Here is a 25217-nt window from a genome sequence, read left to right on the forward strand (position 1 = left end):
CGGGAGCCCCCGGGTGAGCGGTGCGCTCCCCACAGGCCTGCAGCGAGCAGCGGGGTCTGCCGGAGCCCCCAGCCCCGCCCTGCAGAGCCGCTCCCGAGCCGGGGGGAGGCTGCAGCGCCGGGCTGCCGGCGGCCCGGGCTCAATCCCACTGAGCACAGGGATTTTCCTGGGAAAGACCCGCCGTGTCACAGCACAGCCTGTGCGGAGATCCCTCCCTTGTCCTTTGACCCCGTACCCACAGGGGTAACAGGCTCCTTCGGCAGAAAGGTTTTGCCCGTTCTGTTTTAAGCAGCAGCTCATACTCGGGACACACCTGGGAGTGGTTGAGGTGTGAGCTGGGCTTCCGCAGACACAGCTGAGCTGAAAGCTGCTGCTTCCAGCGGGTGGTGAGAAACTACTTGACTGTTTAAATACATGTACCTGGCTGCAGTGGCTGGGGGGTGATATTGACCTTTTAAAGCACTTATTGCACCTCTGCTTTATCACCTCCTTGGAAAAAAAACAGCTGGGGGCGGGGGGCAAGACTATGTACACAAACATTTCCATTTGCTCAGAAAATTTCTTTGAAAGATCAGGAATTCGTTTTGCTGTTCCCGATTGCTCCTTTATTATCTGATACTGATCAAAACTGCAGTTTTGATCGAACACTTGCAGTGAGCGCGGCAGTGCCCGAGAAACCGCTCAGCCCGCACTTCCCCGCTCGGCCACCAGGTGTCGCTGCGCCCGGCCCGGCCGCGCTGCCCCCGCCGCGGAGCTCGTCCTTCGTCCATTGTGGGCAGATTTATTTATTTTAACTTACTAATTGCTTTGTGTCCAGGAAGAGCTGCAATTCCACGATACTGCCCACGCATCCTGCACTGCCACGGGCTATACAAGACATAACAATAGACAGCAGTACTGGCCCGGGCACTCTACACACACAAACCTCTTCTGCAGAGTGTTTCTGTATCCTTCCAGGACTTGTCACAAAGCAGAACTGACTGCTCCTGCCAGCTCTCTCCATAACCTCTTCCCAGCGCCTGGCACCAGGCAGTCCTAAACATATTTGTTCCCTGCCTGAGTTAGATGCACACATAAGGGTGGAAAGATGAAGTTCCCGTCCTTCTTCAAGTTGCCAAAACCAACACATCACTGACGGCAAGAGAAGACAGATGGAGCAAACAGAGGATTGGAATCTTTTATTCAGTAATCAGTCCTGCTGTGTGGGTAACATCTTAGCAACTGGAACCCAAGTATGCAAAAATACTGAGTTTTCACAGTGAAAAACCAGACAGTATAAAATATTCCAGTATTGCCTCTTAGAACCATTATTGAAATAAGACCTCTGTTTCAAAGGCAACGTGCTTGTTTGTTTGTTTTCTATGCTCAACCCCTCCCCCCCCAAAACACTTATTCAGACAGTTACTCTCCTCAGCCCCACATTACCCGCACGTGCTGTGGGGAAAGAAACACTACACAAAATCCCTTCCTGATTTCCAAATACTCATTGAAGAACATCCTCCCAGCAGTGCCGGGCTCCAGGAAGACGCAGGTGAACATGGAGCTGTCGTGATGCTCTGCACACCAGTGCTGGTGCTACTGCACTGGGGCCAGAGGCTCCGTCTCCCGGAGCAGCCAGCGCAGAGCCTCGTGCCGGCCTTGCCTCTCCAGCTCTGCTCCCACCACTTCCCTGCACTTCTGGTGGTACTCGTTCACCCAGTTACACTGCAGAAAGGGAGGGGCAGGACATTCAGCATGAACACACAGGAGAGTTCGTGACTTACAAGTTATGGACAGCCAAAAACATTTGTAGGCCCTTGTGCTCTTTGGGTCTGAGCTGTTAGGCTGGGCTGGGATCCTGCACTGAAGAGACAGATCTCTATTATATGGAAGTGACTTGTCCGTTTGATGAGGGCAGGAACTGAAGGAATTCATCCTGGGTTTTCAGAGGAGCCAAGGGTCAATTCAGCTGACAAGTCTCTGCAAATCACTGCCTCCAGCAAGTCTGAATAGCTACCTTGGCACAGCTTAATAAATAGCTCTGCAAAATTGTGACTGGACAATGCACTCCTGAGGCACAAGCTGCCCTATTGATCTGAACAGGTAACCCTAGGGCAGATCTTGGTACCTTTCGCAATCCTATTCAGCAAATGGAAATGCAAAACAGGGTTATCATTCCAAAAAGGAGGATGTACTGAGGTAAAATGAGTATAGTAGAAAACTAGGATGAAATATGCCATGGAGAAGGTAGTGGGAGACTTAAACAGAAAGCTTAGAGTATGAAGCTGTTCAGGAAATAAATGCTGCTGAGCAGGTATCAGAGAAGGCTGCTCAGAGCTCATGTGTACTGAGCAGTGGGGTGTGCCTGAATGGGACTGGTCACAAGCAGATGCAGACAATGAGACAGGACAGTCATCACTGTTGTCCTTGGGGAGACAGCATGGTAAGACAGACATCTGCCAGAAGCAAATCAAGGCAAGAGTAGGAAAAGAGATGATAGCAGCAAGTATCATATTAAGGGAGCTACCCAAACAACATAATTGGTGGGATCCTCACTGTCTTTATCATATAACGTAGATTGGAAGGATGTCTGAAAAGCTGGTTTAGTTCACCCCCTCACTTCAAAGTGGGTCAAGCTTAAAAATAAGTCAGAGTGCTCAGGATTGCTCTCTAGATCTATGAAATAGAACAATGGCCAGTGGTTCTAGCAAACAGAACAAAATAAGCTGGTTCTAGTGCAAAGAAGGCAATGCAAACCTGTTTTACTTACCTCCTTTTCTGTCAGCAAATTAACATCAATCATTTTTGTCTGGATTGGAACCAGGGTTAAGGGTTCAAAGGTCAGGCTGCCTCTGTTTTTGAAATTGTACTGCAGCAGAAAGACAGAGATTGTACAATTTTAGAAACAGCTCCACCCTGATCACACTTACTCCTTGGTTATGTCATCACTACAGAATAACCAAGGTAACATTCAGATGAGAGGGTAGCAACTTAAAGCATTTTTCTTACAGCTCAAGCAAAGAATCTTGATATAAACCTTAGTTACTTCTTTCAACGGTTCCTTTCTAAAGGTGAAAATTGTACAGGACTTCAGCTTGATGACTACAAGATCATTTTCAGTCTGGTATTTCTAAAAGCATAACGCAGCCAGACTGGCAACTATAATGTCAAAATCTGCCTGTAGTTTTGTTTCTACTGCCACTGATGGCTCTCTACCACAGAGGAAAATCCCAACTTGAGATCAACCAGTTCTATAGCAATGACTCCAAGGGACTGAATAAAGTTGCTTTAACACAGAGAGAGAAAATAATTTGAAACAACTCTCAGACACACATTTCAACCCATGAAAACTCTGCAGAAGCAAAACTGTCTTTTGTGCTCCCATTATCAAGGGAGATTTAGAACCAGTGTTCCAATCAATAAGGGGTTTTGGAGACCAGGAATCTTGAGCAGGATTTAACTGTCTGCAGCATGGTCTCACATCAAGTTCCAGTACTTTAAGTTTTATAAGCAGCAAGTCATGGAGAAAGGTGCATTGTGAGCAGGTCATTCACCTTGGTTTCAGCAGGGATGACGAGGACAACGTTTTCTATTCGGATCCCAAAGGACCCATCTTCATAATAGCCAGGCTCTGCAGAAACAGACAGTAATTAACTAAGCCACATTGCTGCACTCTGCAAGTACTTATTCCCTATGGCCAAACTTCCCCTCTATGTCTCTAGTCCACTGAGTCACTAAGCAATCTTGACATCACGCAACCACAGAGGCAAATTTCTGACGCTACTAAATCAGCACAGAAGCCCCGAGCAAGGTGACAGCAGAAGTTCTCAAAGAGAGAAGAAACAAGACAGACAGCCCTCAAGCTTCAGAATCTCCTTGGAATTCAAGAGAGCACAGAATACTTGTGTTCAAATACCAAAAACTCTGAAAATATTAATGTCTTCATAAGCAGGTAACCCCTTCCTCAAAACACTCTTTTAGAGACTGTTTCCCTGACTTCCTGAGAGGACTTTGCAGCCCTGAAGGAATCTAAGTCTCTCAGCAAACCCCAGCAGGCTGTTAATTTACTACTGGAAGAATAAGGCATGCAAAGATTTAACAGCTGCCTCAAATAGCCCATAGCAAAGACAGGCTTAGCTCCTGAAAGCTTGGTGTCCACCTTGCACTGCAGCCAGCTCTTCCAGAGTATGCCAGAGCCAGCTGGTCAGCACAGCTCTTCCAAGGCTTGTGCTGTAGAGAGCAGGAAGCAGTCCTGCAGCACCCACTGCAAAGGTGCTTCATGGAAGTGAAGCTAATGAGAGGGTCTTTACCTGGAGAGCTTAAATGACAACTAAAACAGCAAGCTGAGGAGGCAGGCCCAGAGCTTTTGATCCAGCCTTTCCTTTACATCAGTCACATTTATTCCCTCTGCATCTTGAGGAGCTTGGTCCCTCCCCAGTGACCAGAGAGAATCATCAGTGCTAAATACCATCAGAGACAATCATGCCAGCCTCCAAGGGCTCATCTGCAAAGGTTTTGTAGCTAATGCCACAAGGACCCTCGTGCACATTTAGGAAAGAGCCAACTCCATGTCCTGTCCCGTGCAGGTAATCCAGGCCACAGTCCCACAAGGCAGAGCGGGCAAAGGAGTCTAGAAGGTGACCTGCAGACAGACAAGGAGAAAGAATTCAATCAAGTCAGGCTCCTTCAGAGACACTGAGAATCATGCTGAAGGTTCAAACCTAGAAAACATAAAAAACCAAAAATCCCAAACAAAAAAAACCTACCACCACCCCCTCAAAAGCCTGATCACCTACCAAAAAAAGCAAGTCATTGGATGGCTAGAAGTTACAGGGCAGATTTGGCAATTCTGACATTCAATCCCTTTCTCAGCTGAAGAGCCCTTCTCTCTTCCATTACACAGGTCTTCAAGAGATGGTTGTAACAGAAGCATTGCACTGCTGCTTGTTCTACTGACATTTTCAGGAAAGAATCTAATAGTTAAAAGTCCCACAGAGAATTCAGTAGTGGTCTTAAAAGGAGCCACACTTATTGAACTGAAAATAGGAGACCTGCCAATTGCATTTGGTGGACTAATCAGCCAGGCTTTTTTGCCTGGAAGGCCACTCATTTCACACAGTTTCAACCAAGGGGCACAGAATTTCTGTTGCCTGCATGTGAACACCAAGCCCATGTATCCAAGTTCAGATACCCTTTTCAATTTCAGTTTGGGTTTTTCATAGCACTGTGCAGCTGCTTTTAACTTGCCTACCCAAGATTGCAAACTGAAGAAATCTCTAAAAAGAGCTGGTTTTGTATAAGGTATGACCAGGGAGAAAATAACTCTGTAACAAATTCGCCAGAGGTGGATGATATGTCACAACTTCTCCTGCACAAAATAAAACCATCTCCTTTGTGTGTCATATTCCCATGTATTTTCCCACTGATACAAGAGATTCCACAGTAATTGGAAGAGAATTAGCCAGTCCTTGTGAAGCTGGAGAGTGACCTCTCACTTTGATAAGGCCATTAGTAAAGAATAAAGACAACTTCCAAGCACATGTGTTAGAGCACCACTGAGTGATGAAAGTCGCTATCACCCTAGAAACAGAGCACTTAGAAAATCCTTCAGACTGCCTACCTCAGAATTTTCAGCACTGGCTGATGCTGAGACAGAAAGCATCAGTAATCCAGAATCCAAAGTCTTGTGATGGAAACAAACAGTTATATCAACATCTGCCTGATCTGCCTAGACCTGTCAATCATAATGCTGTTCTCAGACCATTTAATGGTTCTTCAAAAGAGGTCAAAACATTCCAACTCACCAACTCACCTTTGGTTCCATTTGGGAAGATGGCAGCACTCACAGCTATATGTCCCTTCAGGACATATGTGAAGCATTCCTGTCAGAGAAATGTGTGCCATAAGTAAAGAGGGAAGGAAAAGCTTTGTATTCCCCAAGAAGGGAAAGAGAGGATGCATCTTGTAGCCACCTGCAAGGGATATGGAAAAACTTGCTCGTGCCCTTGTGTGGCTGGTAATGCCAAAGCAAACCATGAGTAGAAGGAGTTTACATCACTCTGAAGATCCTTCTCCAGTAATTACAGAGACACCACCACAAACTCAGAGTGCAGGTTTAGCAGCAGCATTCCCCTGATCTACATGAATGATTCTCTTTGTGGCTGTACTTTTACTTCCTGGGCATACCCTACAGCATATTTTTGTCACTAAGTGAACTATAATAATGAAATTAGTTTTAGTTAAGACTAATAAAAAGTTAAAGAAGCAATCTAAAATAAACAAAACTACATTGCTAAATTTCCAACCCAGACCTTTTCAGGTAAGTGTGAGACTGATTTTTTTGTATCATACACTAAGGACAATCTGACTGGAGCCTTGCATCAGACACTGAGCTTTGCACTAAATCAGACCCCCTGGCTCCCTTATTGAACAAACCAGTAATGTTTATCCTCAGTCTGCTGATTTTTTTATTTCTTAGAGGAAACATGTTGTTTTGCAGATGACAACTGTGCATTTTAAGATAGAAAGGTGTCAATTCTCTAAAACAGTTTCTGTTTTGGAAGTCTGAAGTATGACAGTCTCCTTTTCAGTCCTTATCCAAATGCTGCCACATACTGGTAAATAAACGGTAACTCCATAAAGAACTTTGACTGCATAGCTATGCAGCACATTACTAATTCAAGTATCTCTAATAATAAGGGTCAGATCACAAACTACACTGGGATCCCAACTTACCTTTTCATAGGCTGATGGTGTGCCAAAATGCATTGTCCTGGTCACATCTGTTGTACCATCTCTTCAGAAGCAAACAAAGATGCAGGAACAAAAGGGGTGGCGGAAAAAGAAAGATCAAAATGAGAATGCACAGGAAACCCAGTCACACTGCAGCAAACCAACCAAGCTCATAAATGGATAAACTCATCTGCTCTGTGCTACACAAGGCTGATGATGTAACTGCTCCTAATCTCAAAAATTCATGAACACAATGCCCCAGATGTAGCAATAATGATTTACAATTCACATTGCTATCTTTCAATCACAAGCATCCCAAAGCTCTTCCCAAATTAGAATCTAAATTGCTCATAAAAACGATGCTAATTTGAGGTTTAGCAACAGGTACTTGTCCATTGAGAACAGGCCAAATTCAGCCTATTTGTATGGATGGCAATTCACTAACAGCTTCAAAACACACACTTGTGCAAAAATGACAGCTACCAGACAAGAAAAGGGAAGTGTAAGGGGGAATAGTATCCCTTTCATTTTCAGGATATCTTGTGCTAAGATTTCTGCAAATCATCCTGCATTTGGACAGGGGCTAATCTAAAATGTCAGAAACTGGCTCTAAGTTCCTTCTGCAAATAGCATTTTGAGCCTGCTGTCAAAAACACAGTGGCTCTTGAAATAACGACTTCCCTTTGAAACTTGCTCCTGTCCCTGTGCTCTTCCCCAGCACATACAGGCCCTGGGCACAAAGAGCTCACGGTTTAACTTCTCAGCAGGGACAAGCAAAGCATCCCTGTCACAATGCTGTGGTAAGTGCCATTGATGTCCAGCTTACATTGTATCCAAAGGGCTGCTTTTCATAGTGGCACTAAGGAAATCGTTAATTAGGCCATCAGAGGGGAGGAAAAAAGATCTCCTTGTAAAAATCTTATCAAAGGATGTCTGTATGGTTCTTTTTCAAAGCTCTTCCTGACTGACATAACAAAAAGGCACAGCTCTAAAGACAAAGCCCATCTCAAAGGAGTAGCCAGGCTTGTCCTGCATCTTCCTGAACAAGCCACTTCTCATCTATTTACACTGGTTAAAAACATCATTTCTTTCATTTTCCATGGAGTCAAGAGTTCCACAGCAAAGGAACTGAGGCCACTGAATGGCATTGTCAAAACAGCATTGAGTGAGTTTTCAGACATGATGCCCTCCCAAAAACATACCCAAGAGGCCACTGGGATGAGGAACCCTGACTGAGTCTCTCTGAAAAGGGAGAGAGCACCACAGGACAGTGCTGTCCTGCTTCTTTGCCCCACCTTGTCCTGAACTCAACGTCAGTCAAATCTGCCCACAGGGCAGATGCTGGCAGGGTAGGTGCCTCACCCAGCTGTGCAGGCTGCTGAGCAGGTAGCCCAAGGCTAAGCCAGGGCAGTCAGGCCTGCTCCCTGTTCCTGCAACTTAGTATCAAAACCACCAGCCAAAACACAGCTCCCATCACACTGCGGTTGGATGGGACTCAGATGGGAACTGTGCTTTGACATCTTGTCCCTGACCCCAGCAAGGCCTATCAGCAGCCCTGATCTGCCTTCTCAAACCTCCACATTGCCTTGCTTGCCAAGGCAAATGCGAGCTGACCCTGCAGAGGCCATGGTGAAGGAACACATGGCAGCTCAGCACCATTCATGCACTCACTTGTACTGTGCTCCTGAGTCCAGGAGGTAGATCTCGTTCACCGACAGCGTTCTGTTGGTCTCAGGAACTGGCCTGTTCAGTTAAACACAAAGGGTTTTGTTCCACAGTTTAAAGGTTTCCAGCCCACGTCTGCAGTCCAGAAACCATATTAACTACAAGCTTGGATGTGTTGGCTCTGATTTCCTCTGGCAGTGATGGAAATCCCACACATGCTGAGCCAGGGATCATACTGAGGAGAGGATTTGTATACAGCAAATGGCACTACAGTACAGAGCTTTGCTGCTTCCAGCAAAACCCTCAACATCTGTTTCTGGATGTATTTCAGAACAGTTGTGGCACTCCATACTCATCCTTCCCAGACTTCCAGCCCCAAAATAGCCCTTTCCTATGGCCCTGAGCATATCAGCACCATAATACATGCATGCTGCCAGCAGGGAAAGATCTTTACTTAGTAAGGAGTAAAGAAAGATAGCAAGCAATATCTCCCTGGAGTACTCTGTTGTGACTCCATGGGGAAGTGAGACAGCTCATTTTTTACAACTGTGTTTGCTGAAGGTTGAAAGGAGAAGCTGTGTTTCTCTTACTTGTAGTGAATGATGGCTCCATTTGGACCTGTGCTTGATATGGTAGCAAAACTCAATTCAACAAAGTCTTTCTGCTGACTGAAAGAAAAGATTGTGATCACTACAACACAAGTGAGAGGAGCACACCAAGCACCTAGGGCACCTGGAGTGCTCCATCCTCAATTTCATATCATCTCAGCCTTCCCTTTGGCCTTAAAAGCCACCTTGGCAAATAAATTTGGGTAGAAGAAATGTACAATTTTAAGCCCTCTTCTCCCAATCACGTGGAAACCTGTTTTCCAGATCTACTCTTTCCTTAGAAGAAAATTCACTACCCAAATCACCCAGGAATATGTGCTGAACAATTTCTACTTTGTTACTTATTTACGCCAAGGTATTTTAGAGGTCCTGCTGATGTACACATGGGAGCACCTCTCAAAATAAATGGTGCTCCTTCTCTATCAGAAGAGGAAGAAATCTGACTTTGAAATATACATTTCTCTGTGGTAAGGAAACAACTGTCTTGTATTTAAGTGTCTTAACCTGCAGTACTCCTCACTGCTACCTCAAAAGGAAAGTGGACAGGATCCAGTGGGCTGGGACTTGTATTCCCCAAGAGACCCAATTCTTCCCAACTCTTTCAAGTTTTCAAATAAATCTATTAGTAAAGGTCCTCAGGTAAAGTATATCTGCAAGTGAGATGCATTTCTAAAGAATAAAATAAAAACAACTGATAAAAAAAGCCACCCAGAAAACCTCCTCAGAGTAGATTTACTTTTTACCTGCGGAACTCCTCTGCTTTGTCTGCAGCAACTATTTCTGTTACTGTTCCCTTTGGGACCTGGTGGACAAGGACATGGGTTGGATTAGTGCAAACAAGCAAAGAAAACCCTATATGCTTAAACACTGGGTCTTGTCTGTGCCTTATGAAACCCTGGAAGTGGCTTCTTTCCAGGTTTTCTGTCCTCATTCCTCAGTAATGACAAACACAAACCCAGCAACATTGTGCAGGGCATTTGGGAATAAGGAAGTGGAGATGGTCACAGCAGGATTGCTGAACCCTGACTAGGGAGCAGTTAGTGCAGTACTAACTTCACTGAGATGTGCACAGGCAGCATCTCTTCACAATCAGGTGACACTAAGCTTAAATAGTTCTCTTTAACAGCCCATGCTGTTAGAAATTTTATGCTTTTAAATCAGGAATGGAAACAGTTGCAGAAAAAACAAAGTGTGTTAAATTTTACTTTAGGCATTTGATAAATTCAAACCTGTGACCCAACTTCTCCTGGACTGGAAAACAAGCAAAGCAAGGCAAGAGCTAGGTTTCAGAACCCCTGAGGCTGACTTCTTGAGGTACTCAGACATGTAAAAAGGCACCTTCTGGAAGTCATCAAGCCTTCTCCATAAATAAAGTCAATAGACTCAGACATGCAGTGGCACAGCTTAGTAAGTTGCTGCATAACACCTGGCACTCTGCACATCCACTGAGTACTTCTAACCCAGTGAATATACAAATAATTTGTTTTATCCCATTTTCACTGCATCTCCCATTCATAAATGCCAAATCTGTTCATACTGGCAGACAACACTGATTATCATGAGAGTAATTCCAAAGTATTGTATGAAGCTGAATATTATTTCATGATTTACACTACCTAACCAGCACAAGACAGCATTAACACTACACTAAGCCTGCTCAGGTAATTTCTCACTTGTCTGTATAAAAAGAATCGGAGAATGTTGTCAAAAAAATTAATTCAGCCTTGGACAAAAGCATGTTTGAAATCCTCACAAAGAAACTCAAACCATCAGATAAACCTCCAACTGTTTCCCCACTTTTAGTAAAGGCACTATAAAGACTAACAAAAAGTTTATGCCAATGAAGAATTTTACACAGCAATAGAACCTCCAAGTTAAAAAAAGTTATACAATACCTCTTTTTCCAGCCAGTTAAAGAGCTCACACAGGGCAACAGCATCTTTAATCTGTGTTAAAATAGGCACAAGAAAAGGGAATTGAGAAGGAGAAGGATTTATCAAGCCTCAGTATGAACAGGTTTGGATGCAAAAGAATTCAACCTGTAAGTTTCAGAAACACAAACTAAGAGATGATCCCAGGGGTATTTTCAGGTTTTGCACCTTGTAATTAATATAAACACTGGAAATGTATCTGGAGAGTTAAGTGAATGTTAATTACTGCTGGGACATATCTTACTGTGTAAAGTCTGGCTTTACCCCACACAATCACTTTCAGGACTATTTTGTTTTAGCAGCCAAGATCTTGCATCTCAGACCAGAGAAGGCAACCACACAACACATCTGGTGATGTGACAGATGAATGTGTCCTTTGGGCACACAGCCACCACACAGTCTCTGTCACACAGCTTCTGGCTCTCTTGCCTTATGACCCCCATTTTTGTTCCTTTCTTTTTCTGCATGCTTGCAGTATGTTGGGGCAAGAAGCAGGAGATGTGTACAAGAACAAGGCACAATTTTGTCCTCAGGTGGCAGGTGACAAAGTGCCTCTTCTCAGTACAACTATTTTTACTTCCCTTTAACTAACAGGAAGAGAAAAGCATTGAAATAGAAAGTACTGGTTCCCAAGAAGCTGCAGAAAATATGAGACAAGCCCAAAACTGCCAGCCCTGCTTCAACTGGCACATTTCTCTTATTGTGACAACTGCTGCTTGAAAACTAACAGGAGATAAACAAGAGAAAAGCTCAGCCCCACCATGAATCTGTTTCACAGGCAGATTCCTTACTTGAAAATATGAAGCTTCCTGGGAAATCAGCCTCATTTCCAATGTCATGATGACAAGACTAAGAGAATGCTCTGAGGACACTGGCTGCTTCTGAACATCTTGGCCTGTGCTTTGCACCATGTGTCGAACAATTTCTGTGTGTTATTTAGGCTGTGTTTATTCAAGTGATAACAATTTGAAGGCTCCACTGACAAAGACAACAGAACTAGCAAAGGGGAAACAACATCCCTTTAAGGGCCCACACTGCAAACAACATTTCTCAAGTCTGCACAGTCTTCCCACAGAGCAAGGCTGTTTCCTCACACTATTGCAAATGTTGTTCTTCAAGGGAATGCAAAACAAGCAAAAAACCTGCTTCAACAGCAGTAGATGTCTGACAGAAGACCTTTTTTATCCTGTCATCCAAATTCTTATTTGCTTTTTATCCAAAACATTAAAACTGAAAGGGAAATGTTATTTCTTTCCCTAAAAGTAAAGCAAACCTGCCGCCATGTGCAAGGAGACACTCAAGGCTTCACTTACATGCGCTCTTCTCATGCCTTCTGTTTCTGCTGCGTTCTTCACAGCTTTTGCAATGCAGATGGGGGTATATGGGGTGAGGTATCGGTAAGCCTGCAGCAGAAGGACAGGGATTACTTGTGGATTAGTCAGACTACATAATCCTACAGATTTAATAACTCAGCCTGGCCACAATTTGTACTTTGGCAGCCTCTCTCAACCTTCAGCACTGTGAGATGCTGGTTGCCAACAGTCAGCCTAGTGCACTGGGGAACAGAGAGGAGAAACAGTCCCTGACTGAAGGAAGAACAGCCATAGGGAAATCCAAAGAACTAAACAACAGCTTGCCATGAAGCAGGGTGAAGACCTGGATATCCTAAATACCATATATCTATATCAATGTCTGAGCCATAGATTCCTGTTGCTGATGGACACTGAAGGCCCAGAGGCCAATGAGAAACACTAATCCCTGATGCTATGGTAGAACTTAGGCTGTGGAAATGACCTAAAAGCCACCTTGATTTGTTACCTGACAGCCACCCTCAAGTAGCAGGGAGTAAGGTACCAAGCATTGAGAACCACCACCGTTAATGATCAGCCATTCTGACAAACACATCAAGAACTGAGGAAACATGAAAGGCCTTTGCAAAGCTCAGCTTTACATGCTGCCAGTTCTGAAAGGAGCTTATATCTGTGGTTTGAGACAAAGCTTTCCTGTGCTTGGATGGGGTGACCCTGCATTAACAGCTAGTAATTGATCCCTTACTACTGCACACTTCCTCAAACACCAGCTGTCCTTAGATTAGCAGGAATGCTTGGCTGGTTTCAGCACATCTTCAGAAATTCACCAGCTGAGGTGACTTGCCCAAATCTCCTCACACTTGGCATCAGAAGAAGAACCAAGTCTTTTGCCCAGTTCTCTGCTCTACCCATCATATATCAGGAGATGGGATGAGCATCTACAGAAGCACAGCCCAAGCAACATGTTGTTTCCTACTTTAAATGCATCAGCATACAAATATATATCACTCAAATTCAAGGAAAGGCCCAGTAGGTCCTCTGCAAAGACTAAATTCACATAAATCCTACAGGCTTACAATTTCCAAATTCTTTAAGACAGCAAAACAACTACACTACATAATGCAGAAACTAAATTACAGAAGAAGTCAAAGAAAGAAAAGTCCTTTTATCAGTCAGGATAAATAGTCAGATTCTTAGTTTGGCTTGCCCTTTATAGATACTGCTAAGTACTATTAATCTTCTGTGAAAAGTATATTTACATGCAGCTGTAAACAAATCTGTAAAGGGTTTGCAGATCTGTGTTTAATAATGGAATGGATTTTTGCCAGTGTCAATATTTGGCTCTGATGGAGACAGACAGTAGATGGACTTCCAGCACTGGTGTTCTTCACACCAGCTGAGCAACTGGCCTGGAGTGCTTTGAAGTGGTGGAGAGCCAGGGAGGAACTAGAAAAACTCTGGCTCTTTCAGTGACTCTCTAAGTGGCTTTTAATCAAGACATTTCAGTCCTCCTTGCCTGCTTTCTATTGCACAGAGCTCCTTGAGGCAGGGACTCTCCCCATTGCACACAGAGGACATGCAGCACTGTAATGACTCAGAACCAGCCAAAACTTCCAGTGCTCATAGGGTATATAATATCACTCCAACTCATTATATTCCTCTCTCTAGGTCAGACCTTCTGTACTTCTCCATATGGATACTCTACATAAATCAACTACAGCAGCTTACCAAACCGGGGATAGACCACTGACTGCAACTACAGCAAGGGGCTTTCTACTCTGAAGTCAAAAGAACAACAATTTATCCTGAATGCTCCATAGACACTGTGCTGTCAGTATTCTGTATTAGGAGGCCTAGAAATAGATTGATGGTGTCTGAATATTTAATCCTGGACAGGGACAAAAACCTGTATATTTACTCACAGTATCTGTTAGTTACTAGACATCACTGTAAACTGGATGGTATTCCAGAGAATGTGATCTCTAGCAAACAAGAGATGTACACAAGATGCATGGAAACCAGCTCATTTGTCCACAGTTGCTGTGTCTTTCCCCAGGTATCTTTCATGGCTATTAGAATATTAGGTGGACAGAGGGAGTCCCAGTCAGCAAGTTCAAAAGGACAGCAAGATATAGCATGTATAGCTGTGCAGAAATTATTCTGATGCTACAACTGTCCCTCAGCAGATGCACTAAGTGCATGGACAACCAGTGCCTGCAGGTTATCTGTGTCCTCACAAGATTCCCTGCTACAACAACTGTCATCTTCTCCCTCCTGCCTTCAGTAAAGGACATCACATATTGCCTGATATCCTCAAGGCACTGAACTAAATAAGGGCAACCCCCTCAGACACTCAAATCAAGCCAAATGCACTCTCCCAGAAGTCCTGCTCAACTTTCCTGCTTCAATTTCTTCAAGTTACCAGTTCTTGCTGCTCATCCACATGAGGCTGATGCTCCACGCATGGGCAGAATGACCTGAGTTCACCCTGCTGCCTCTTCCCTCCCCTCTCTCACTGAACTTGTTTTATCTTAAGCTGACAATTCTTTGGATAAATCAGCTTAGCGAGTTGGAAGGGCAGCTCCAGCAGGAGCAACCCCAGGATTAACAACCCCTCAATACCTCAGCATGGCTGGATCCCTTCTGCACGAGCTCCAGCCTGCACTGGGCTTTGCAGAGGGGGAACTGAGGCCAGCTGCCCTCATTAACACCCTTCCTAACCACAATGAGCAGAGAAGAAAAAATCATTTTCCCCTGCTAGGGCCACTGACCTTGGGAATGGCCTCAGTCAGAGCATAGCTGGCTTTGTCACTGAGCCACACTTTCTCCTTGGGTGAGAGGCCTGCACCAACAGCCTGCAGCTCCGACAGGATAGATCCATAGGGCATCACCTGGATTTTGAACTCAGGTTCCAGGGTGGAGTCAAGCTGTAAGTGCTCTCTCACAGCTGGGTCCATCATCCTGTCACCATCAATGAAGAGCCTGAGAAACAAATTGGAGAGATCAAATAGGCGAGATCAATCTAACAGTGGCTGGAGTAAAGGAGGGAAGGAAAAACCATTCTGGCAACATTTCAGGGAGAAAGGAAAGCATTCATTATGTACTCTACTTTGTCCTATGTCATTTTAACCACCAGCTTTCACACAGTTTAAATCCCAATTTGAAATTAAGATGTGCCACCCCAATGAGAGGAAAGAGCTGACAGCATTTCTATTGGTATGACATAGTCAAAATGGCTACATCCCATCACTGCTTAAAACAGGAAAGTAACAGAGGCAAGTAACAGCCACTCTCTAACTTTTAAGGGCACCATCTGGAAAGAGAAAAGCTACTGTAGTTCTAAGTATCACATTGCTCTCACTTTCACTGAGTTGACAAGTTCAGCCCAATCTTCACACAGCCTGTACTCACCCACCCAGCCAGGTTTTACCTTAGATGGATCTAGGTAGCAGCTTACAGATGCCTCCAAAGAAACTGTGCTTGCTGAGGCTCAATATATGGGGCAGTCACAGGAAAGAAGCCTTCTGTTATAAGCCCTGAAACCTTCCTGCACTGCCCCTGCAGTTTTGAAGTGACTCAGCAATTAGACTTTTCTCTAAAGTTTGTAATGTCCAGGGCAGCCACATTTCACCCAGAGCTCCAAAGGCCCTACACATTATCTCAGGGTGACAGACAGGGGACTCTACCATGGTGCCCAAGGTCACCCAGCAAGCCAGACAAGGTGCTGAGGAGTGCAGCAGAGCTCTTGGCTGCCTCTCTGGCTCTGATCAGGGGAGGAGAGTAACTAATGTTGGAGACAAAAGAGCTCAAAAAGGACACTAAAGTACACAAGCATAGGTGTTTTTGAAAAGAAAAATACTTTGCTAGAACAGCTCTCCCCCAGAAAATGCATCTTGGGGAAGGGAATACAAGCACCTGATTGTGTTCATTCCTATGACGGCGTATGCAAAAAACACAGGATTGTACTCGACATCAGAGCCTCGGAGGTTGAAAAGCCCTGAAAAATAAGAACACCAAGAATCACAGTCCTGGTTCATCTTCTGCAACATTAGAGAAAGCCAAAAATAATCTCACAAAAACACAGGCAAGCAATGAGACATCATGGGTGCAGGCTGTGATGTGCAGCTATCCCACAGCCTGCTTCATTCCTGGCAATCCCAAATTTGTGCCAGGAGATGGCACCAGAACCTCAGCATGAACACTCCCGCGTGTTTAAACTGGTGTTTAAATTCTAAAGGAGGGCTGGCTTGGAAAAAAAGCAGGTACGGGCAACGAAAGACAAGGACATGTGTACCAAAGGCAGGGTCTGCCCTTTCTGGTCTGTGCAATGCAATAAAAGCTCACTTTGTAACAGCCAGAAAACTTCAAGGTTACAAACTATCATTTCATTCCAATCCTTTTGACATTCGAGGTAAGAGGAAGACACAATAGGCAAGACTACAATACCCCAAAAAGGCCTCTCATTTGGGCCCCTCCAATATCTCAGATTCAGACTGTACAGTCTTAGCTATTTTTCACAAATATTTTATCCCACACAACTCCAAACAAAGTCAAGAGGAGAAGTAGATGTCCAGCATCTCTAAAATCCTGATTTTAGGGTCAAATAAAAACTCCAGGGTATCCAATTAGCTGAAATAAGTTACTCAAGCCAATAAGGCCAGCCAGCAGGACAGCTGGGAAAAGAGCCAACATGTCCTAAATTATAACCCAGCACTGTATTCATCAAACTGTGCAAATTCTGCCATGAAAGTAAAAATAGAGCTTAACTCTCTCCAGGGAAGCAGTAGGTCACTTGAATGCAAGAAAGAGCCACAAAGAACTTTTTACTGCATGGGTACAAACTTCCTCGCTCAGCCAACTCCCAATGCAGTAAGAAGGCAATAATCTCCTTTGTGGCTCTTTTTCTGTCCCCAGAAACTTGTCTGGAGTTTAATACAGTGAACTGAATTAGATAAAATTAAAACAACTTCTCCCCTTCCCCCTGTAGGATAACAAATCAACCAGGCACCCCAAAATGAGCTGCTCTTGTGACCTTCTCCAGTTCATCTTAACACTCTTGATTCATAACCAAGCTTCACTTTGCTGGAGACATTTAATCTGAAACCACCTCAGGGCACCAATTTATCATTAATTTAATTGGAGATGCGCCTGAAAAGGTGAGACATACAATCTCTGCTCATGCAGGCCTCCCCAGGGAGGAGTCATATTCACCACTCTCAGAAGTAGTTCTTTCACAAAAAAAGCTTTTTGCTCAGTGTCCCAGATCCAGAACAGCCCAGCGACCTCATCAAGTCAGCTTCACCCAGTGCCAGGGACATTGTGCTGGCAGTGCTGGAGCGAGGGAAACAGCATCCCCATTTCTACCTTTCCAGATCAGACACGGGGCACAGGCTGAGCAGCACTCACACCCTGCCAGTGTTACATTCCCCCTACAGCAGTGTGTGCACTGGTGATTTCTGCAAAAAGGACACACAGTCCTAGGAACAGCAGTTCTGGGGAAATCACTGCTGTTTCTGGCCATTCTCCCTTCCTACACACTGGGCTGGGAGCCAGGGTGTAGAGACCCAGCCATCCTGGGGCCCCACACACAGAGGGGACTCTAGTGAGACCCTGGGTTGAAATGATCTGGAAAAACAAGTTGAACCCTGACATACTTGTTTTAACCAAAGCATTGGCTGAACACTGGAGAGGTAGAGACTGACTTAAGAAGTTGTGACAATTAAGAAGATTACTGTGAATGTGGTGTACCCCACCCTTGCTTTATGTATACAAAGCCACATGTTGCACTGCTTTGTTTATAGCCCAGACTCCACAGCAGAAAACAGTCTCCATTTTTCCAATGGGTGAGGCAGCAGGATATTTAACAGCCAGAAAATCTCACAGGTCTTTTTCTTTCCATCACACTGCCTCAGGCTTTGTATGTGACCTTCTCCCTTTGCCTGGGCTGTTTTTCAAAGGTGGTGATTTGCTGCATTTCCTGCGCCAAAACTGTACTCAGGGGCTGCACTGGTGTAATGAGGCATTGTGCAGAAACACGGGCTGGCTGTTTGTGACCTGTTACCACCACTGCACTTGATAAGAAGTTAATTGATGTCTCATGAACATGCTTTCATAAGGGCCTCTCACCCTGGCATGACTCTTCCTTTCCAAGGCAGGAAGAACATTTCTTTTGTAGAAAGAACTGAGAAAAGAGATGCAAAGACTTACATGCTACTTCATCCAAGGCTGTTACCACAAACCACATGACTTTCCTCTCGGCCATTTTTGAACGGAGGGCTACAATTTTGTCTCTCCAGCTGACCCCTGCAAAACACAACAGGAAAAGCTACAGTCTCTAACTTTGCTGGGGATGATGATTTAAACACAGACCAACATACCATGCTTGTGCTCCTCATTCCTTTCTAATAAGTGATATGAACTATCTCAAATGAGCAGCCTTCTAGATACCCATGGATTTGTTTTGAAGCCATCCAACTTCTAGAAAATGGTTATTTGAAGTTTTGAGGAGAGAGGGGTCATTAGCTAAGGTTTGATCACCTTCTTGACCTATTCACAGTGACCACATTGTGCTGTGGTACTGTTTTACTCTCCTCTGTAAGGGAAGAGCAAAAGGGGGATATAGGGCAATAGGAACAATCCAAGACTATTAGGAGTTCAGCTCCTCACCTGTGTAACTCAGATCAAGTGTGATGAGAGGCTTGCAGGGCCGTTGAGGACAATCTGTCCAGATTGTATCAATCAGGTTTTCTTTGACAGGCACAAGGTCATGGCCAGCACTTCTCAAGACTTTGGACATTCTCTTCCACTGGTCTGCCAAAGGGAAGAAAGTCAAGAGTGGAGGCTTTAAGGAACACACATATGTTCAACAACAGCTCTCTTCACAAAGGTCAAACTCAAAAATCAGTCTTCTCCTTTCCTTCCAGCCTCTCCTTCTTCCCATTCCCTTAAGAAAGACAGCAAAATCTACTGCAGTTACAGTTCCACAGTAGCCAGTGGCAGGTACAGAACCTCACAGTCCTGAAGCCTCATGCTTGAGCTGAAGAAGAACCGCTCCAGCTGGGAGACAGAAGTCTCTGGAAGAAGCCACAGCAGAAGCTGCCCTAAGGGTGTCCTCTCCCCCAGTGCAGAACCATGCTAGATCTAAGCTAGCCAAGACAAGAGTCACTTCCACACAGCCACAAGACAGGTCCTTAATCCATCTGAACAAGCAAGTATCTCCCCTTGCCTCCAATGACCTTTGCATTGTGTCTCATGTTTTGAAGCATGAATAGATGGATACTTTGATATAAATGACCCTTCTCCCTGCATTTCCTGCAGGGAAAGCTGCAGAGATCCCAAAACCACCAAGCAGGAGTAACAGCTTGAATTGTGCCTGGGTGTTCTTGCTCACATGCTGACCAAGGCATTCAGCACCTTTGTACTGAAGTGCCCATGACAAGCCAAAGCACAGACAAAAAGAGGTGATCAGAATTCTGCTTTTCAGGTAAAGTCACTGCAAGCCTAGAAAGCAGTTCTCATCCCTTGTGCTTTGGAGTCAATGCACTGCAATGTAACTCTTGTGATATATGGCTAAACAAAAATCCAACCTGTTTTGCATAACAGTTTAACCACCACTACATCTGAAACATGGTTAGCTGCACACTGCCACACAACAGCTCAGCCAGAAAAGAAAGGAAGAAAAATCCAGTTGCACTACCCAGAGTTATAAAGTAAAACCAACCTGCTGGAATAATGAAAGGGTCCACTCCCACCTTCGAGCCTTCTGGGAGCACACTTACTAGCCAATCCTCCTGAGTTGGTGTATCTTTCAGACCTTCAAGGATTAAAAAAAAAAAAGTTCAAACAAGCAGTCACATTGAAACATTCCCACACTATGCAAAAAGTCCAAGCTAATGCATTAGATATGTCTACTAATGAATGTCTAGACCCACAGGCAAGAGTTCTCACAGGACACTAAAGCAGAAGCTGTGCGTCCAACATATCCCAAAGTCCCTGCATGATGGGATATCCCTACAGCTCAAGCTGTACTCGTGGGAAGTGACTGTTCTCCGTTGATCAGTGGAGCAGTACCCCAGGCTCCTGCATACCCATTTTCATGAGTGTCCAGTTGCTATCCATTTGATGTGCAGCCTGCAGGAAGTAGCGTCCGTCAGTCCACATGGCTGCGTGCTGCTCGGTGACTATGGCAGTACCTAGGCAGGGAGGCAGAAAGGGGATTCAGGGCAGGCAGCCACCATGCAGAGACACAGACAGCAGGGACAGGGTTTGAAATTCACCCTAATTCCCTGAAAGGCACCTCTGATCACTGTTCAAGTTATTCCTGTTTTAGTGGAGATATTCACTGTTTCCTCTGCCCTGTGACCTTCCAAATCCTATTGGAGACAGTATGCACAAGGGTGCATCTTAATGAATTGCCTCAGATGAACTCAACTTAAGCAAATCTCAGCCACCCAGTGGAACTGGGTAAGTGGGGCTTTCCAAACCTTCTGTAACAGAGACTGTGGTCTAACTTGGCTGCTGTCACAGTAACATATATTGTACATCTCTGAATTCCATCCCAGCCTCTTTTGGAGAGGAAGCCTGGCCACCCACAAAACACAGCTGATACCAGGCCTGCAGACATGGGTATCACCCCCAGCTGTCAGCTGCACCCCTTTCCCAAATATTACAGTTCTAGCAGAGATGGTTGAACAGGAAACATGAACATAAACTTCTGCTGGTTTCATTGTCTGTCCCATTCCACTGACTCCAGATGGAGGGATGCAAACAGACAGCTGAGGGGCAGTGACATCCCAGCAAGGCACTCAAGCTGCCTTGCCCTTGACAATACAAAACAAAACAAACCATGGCACAAACTGAAACTGAATCCAAGTCTTTGGAGTCTGCAACTTGACAATATTCTCTGTCACAAAAAACTGATACTCCGATTAGCAGAGCAGAGTTTCCAATTATTAACTCATTGTCTTCTACCAAATTCCCCCAACACAAACCCTATTTTAAGTTGCTTCAGCCTGAAAAGATGAAGTAAGAAACACAAGGTGAGCCCCTGTGTGAAATCTCACTGATTGGTTGTGCATTATGCTGGGAACAGACCTTGCAAGTACATAACAAGGGCACAAATTAGAGAGGAAGGTTATGAAGAGGTTGCGCAGAAGGAGCAGAATTAATACAGGACTCATGTTAGCCATTAACAGCAGCCCACAGCCCTGGATTTATCACCTTCCAAATGAGGCCCCAGAGCTCATAGGAACTGATGAATAGACCCTCCAAACATAGGTACCAGTATTTATTAAAATGATATACAATTAGAGAGGAAAATAACTTCAGCAGACTAAAGTGACTTTCCAACAACCACAGAATAGAGTAATTTGCACAGCTTAGGGTAGAGCTAGGGTAAAAACTAGGTCTCTTGAAACACAGACCTATCCTACAGCCAAGAAAACATCCTGTCTCGGCAAGATAAGCAAACTTTTCCACAGTGCTCAGTTTCCAAATGCAGAATTTCTGGCCCTGGCTCTGTTCAAACAGAAAGGCCAGCTAAAGCCCATCCACTATTCACCCAGCCCAAACGGGCAACGTAAAAATCTGTTCATACTGGCTGCACATCAAAACAAATGACCACAGGTTACAGGCACCACATTAAATAGTTAACAGGATTTTACTTTATGAGAGGTTCATTTAGGGGTCAAACATTTTGTGAAAACTTGTTATTCCACTGATATTACATAATTCCAGCGGGTAGCCAAGACATAATTCTGCAGATGCTGAAATGGGAATAAAACAGTCCAAACAAGCTGGATAGATTTTCTTTTCCATCCTGCCTCTATGCCATGAAAGGAACTATTTCTTTAGAGGAAAATTATGCAAGAACCCAAGTTCTGGAAAGGTACCTGCAGAGCCATCAAATCCAGAGATGAACACCCTTCTGCAATCACAGGGTGCAATGTACTCGCTCTAGAAAACAAAAGAGGCAGCAATTATTTATAGCAGCAGGGGAAAAAACCAATCAGCTGATGACAAATTCTTTGATAAGCTTTTTCTCCTAAAGGACACCACAGAGAGAACAAAATGAGTTAAAAATTCCTGGGCTCTATTCCACTGTGATTATACTGTATTTATGTTCAACTGGTGGGGTTTTTTTAAGCTGCAGCACTTTTCTCCCACAAACATCTGTAAACACTGAAGTGCTTCAGAGTTTGCAGACGTTTATTTCACACTCAGCCTCCCCTTTGGGCAACAAACAAATCATGTCTTTGAAGATGCAACGTGAAGGGAAGGGAAACCAGAAGCATCCCTTGTTCTTGGGGTAATCAACACATAAAATTTGTAAAATTCACTATCTCCACTGTCCCCTCATTGGCATTTATAAAAATTCCTTAAGACTTTTTTTTTTCCTGCAATAGTGACACTAAAAGAAAATCATCAAGGTGGTAAGACTGTAAAAAATTTAACACTTGGGACAAATAGATACTGATGCTTTCACTTCTTTCTTGCCTACTCAAAATCAGACTACAGTCAAAACCACAAAATCATGGTTTGATGGATGAGAGGGAATAAGAGTCTATCTTCATCCTAAACCTGTTACAACCTGTGTTTCTGGATACATCTTTTCAAAATCTTGAAGAGCCTGAGAATGCACAGACACCTGATATTAACAGGAACTGCCAAAATTAAAAGAACAACTGAACCTTCACATGACCCACATGACTTTTTTATGGGATTCCATTCTGGCAAGTTTGTAGGTCAGAACTGCTGAGTAGGCCTGTTAATGAACTAGTGCAAATCAGCAAATCAGCTTAATCCAGGCTGACAGCACTGACGTTTGAGCTGCAAAACCCCTGGATTTGTACCTTACAAATGGCCTGAAATTCAAGTCTGTTTCTCTGCCCCCAGCTGTGCTGGGGCAAAAGAAACATCTTAGGAACTGAGCTAAGAAATCACAGCCCAATTCTCAGGTGCTTTCAGTCCCTACTGTGATAGAATCACCTGATTGTTAAAATATACTCCCTTCAAATCTGTTACTCTTCACTGTTCTAAGGAAGGCAGAGGGTTCAAAGCACAGGAGTCAGCGGAGCAACACAAATTACAGCACTTGGGACCTTTATTTCTGCTCCAAATCACTCCATCATCAAACCCCTTCCACAACAGCCATGTCTGTCCCCTCCTAGGAGAAGCCAACCAACCATCCACCACTAACACTTTGAAACTGAACCTTGGGACAGCAAATCTCATGGCCCAAAAGAGGATCTTGTTGAGTGGCTTTTGCTCCCAACTGCCAGGGAAGATTCCTAGTATATACTCCAAAGAAATCCTCCATTTTTTCCTAACTCTAGTGAAAGTAGGCAGAAAGGAGGGGGGTATGGAGACCATGAGGGCACAGTTAGTTTCCTGTGCCTTTTCCTGTCCAGCCCCACAGGGCTGTGACATGTTCAGCATGTCACATGTCTCCTGTGGGGAGAAAGGAGGTCAGGACAGCCACCTTGGGAAAGGATGAGTGCCCTCAGCACAGCTCTAGCTGATGGGGTGGATCCCTCAGCCCCACAGAGTACATGATCACCTCTGAGCCCCTTTAAAGTAATGTCAAAGGCATCAGCAGACAGAGTGGATAAAGCTGTTGAGGGAAGAGAATCAAGTATCTGTTTCCCCACTGGCTGCCTCAGAGCAGCAGGACAGAACATGAAGGCAGAGCGATGCCAGACCTGAGGATTCCTCATTTCAGCACTCCCTAGAGACTATTCAGCCTGTTGACTGCTATGACTCCCCTCTCCTACACTTCCCAGCTCAAAGGTGGGACATCACCTCCCAGGGTCCAATGCCAACAGGAGATCCTGGAAATTTCCTATCATGGATCACATCACTTAAATACATCCCAAATGATGTACTTAAGTATAAATCAGAGCAGTGATTTATTTTCCATTTCTCTTGACCAATACAGAAGAGACTACAGGCTAGTTTGCTTGTGAAAACCTCATGCTATCCCATTCACAGACCAGGGAGTGTTTTGAGTGTTTACAATGAGGCAGAAGGGTTTTAAAAGGGAGTATCAGGGATCTGGAGGGAAAGACAGTTCATTCATCTGTCAGTCTGAATTCTTGCACACCCACCTGTTCTGTTTCATGCAGCAACCCCCACTGTGTCAAGATGAGCCCATGTTTTGCACAAGCTAAAATTACACGGGGAACACCTGTGTATGCCACACAAAGCATAGACCACAGCACAGTGAGAGCAAGGTATTTCCCTGGGGCTTGTCTTTCAGCTCTGATGGCCTTCAGCCTGGCCCTCCTCAGTCCTTTCACATCTGCTTCTCACCACACCTGTCAGTCACACAGACAAAACTGGGGGCTACATCACAAAAGCCCTCATCTAAGCCAGGAAGAACCCCCAAAAAATCAATGCTGCTTATCCCCAGAGCCTGCATGGTTGTGCTGTAAACACGTTGAAGCTCATTCTAGTCTAATGTCAATTAAGATCAGCAATGCAAAGTGCATCTGGCTACCCTCAGAGGCACGACACTGGTGTCATTAAAGAACAAACACTGCAGTGTACCTGGAAGGAGGGAGGTATTCACTGCCAAAAACCCAACTGCATTGGTAAGATCTGGAACACGCCAGAGCAACCTGTGCACAAGCCATCTCCTGCTTTGTAACTTGGCTGATTCCTCAGCTTAGCACAAGTGTGTGTCAGAGGAGCCAGCCCCAAGCAGAAGACAGCACCTCTGCCAACCCAAACACGGGGCTCTAAGCTGGGCAGGTGCTTCCTTCATGTGGACAACCAGCCAAATCTGACCAAATTTGTTTTGAGTCAAGGCCTGGAGGGTGAAGCCAGCCGCAGTTAAGCTGTGACTGGCTCCAAACTCAAGCTCTAATCCAAACCTCACTCCCTCCCATTAAGAAGCAGCTCTTCCAGTCTCTGAATAGTCCCATATGGGTAAACTCCAGATTCAATGTAAACACACGCTGACTCAACATAAAAATGGATCCTGCTTTTACCAC

The 25217-nt window shown here is 44.6% G+C and overlaps 1 protein-coding gene across 1 annotated transcript in view; it reads right to left on the reverse strand.

Moving 5' to 3' along the window:
- Positions 1–1152: 1152 nt before the first annotated feature.
- XPNPEP1 (X-prolyl aminopeptidase 1) overlaps positions 1153–25217 on the reverse strand; it is a 30880-nt gene continuing 6815 nt past the window's right edge. The window contains exons 4-21 of the mRNA XM_030951552.1: positions 22116–22179; positions 20313–20417; positions 19946–20038; positions 18892–19035; positions 18433–18528; positions 16141–16222; positions 14997–15207; positions 12229–12318; positions 10880–10930; positions 9728–9786; positions 8967–9044; positions 8383–8454; positions 6715–6775; positions 5792–5861; positions 4448–4621; positions 3534–3610; positions 2750–2848; positions 1153–1704 (exon numbers count right to left, since the gene is read on the reverse strand). Of these exons, the coding sequence (XP_030807412.1) occupies positions 1576–1704; positions 2750–2848; positions 3534–3610; positions 4448–4621; positions 5792–5861; positions 6715–6775; positions 8383–8454; positions 8967–9044; positions 9728–9786; positions 10880–10930; positions 12229–12318; positions 14997–15207; positions 16141–16222; positions 18433–18528; positions 18892–19035; positions 19946–20038; positions 20313–20417; positions 22116–22179 (1755 nt within the window). The 3' untranslated portion in view covers positions 1153–1575. The remainder of the gene's footprint in view (positions 1705–2749; positions 2849–3533; positions 3611–4447; positions 4622–5791; positions 5862–6714; positions 6776–8382; positions 8455–8966; positions 9045–9727; positions 9787–10879; positions 10931–12228; positions 12319–14996; positions 15208–16140; positions 16223–18432; positions 18529–18891; positions 19036–19945; positions 20039–20312; positions 20418–22115; positions 22180–25217) is intronic.

Source organism: Camarhynchus parvulus, chromosome 6 (genome assembly GCF_901933205.1).
Source record: "Camarhynchus parvulus chromosome 6, STF_HiC, whole genome shotgun sequence".
In the NCBI taxonomy this organism is placed as follows: Eukaryota; Metazoa; Chordata; class Aves; order Passeriformes; family Thraupidae; genus Camarhynchus; species Camarhynchus parvulus.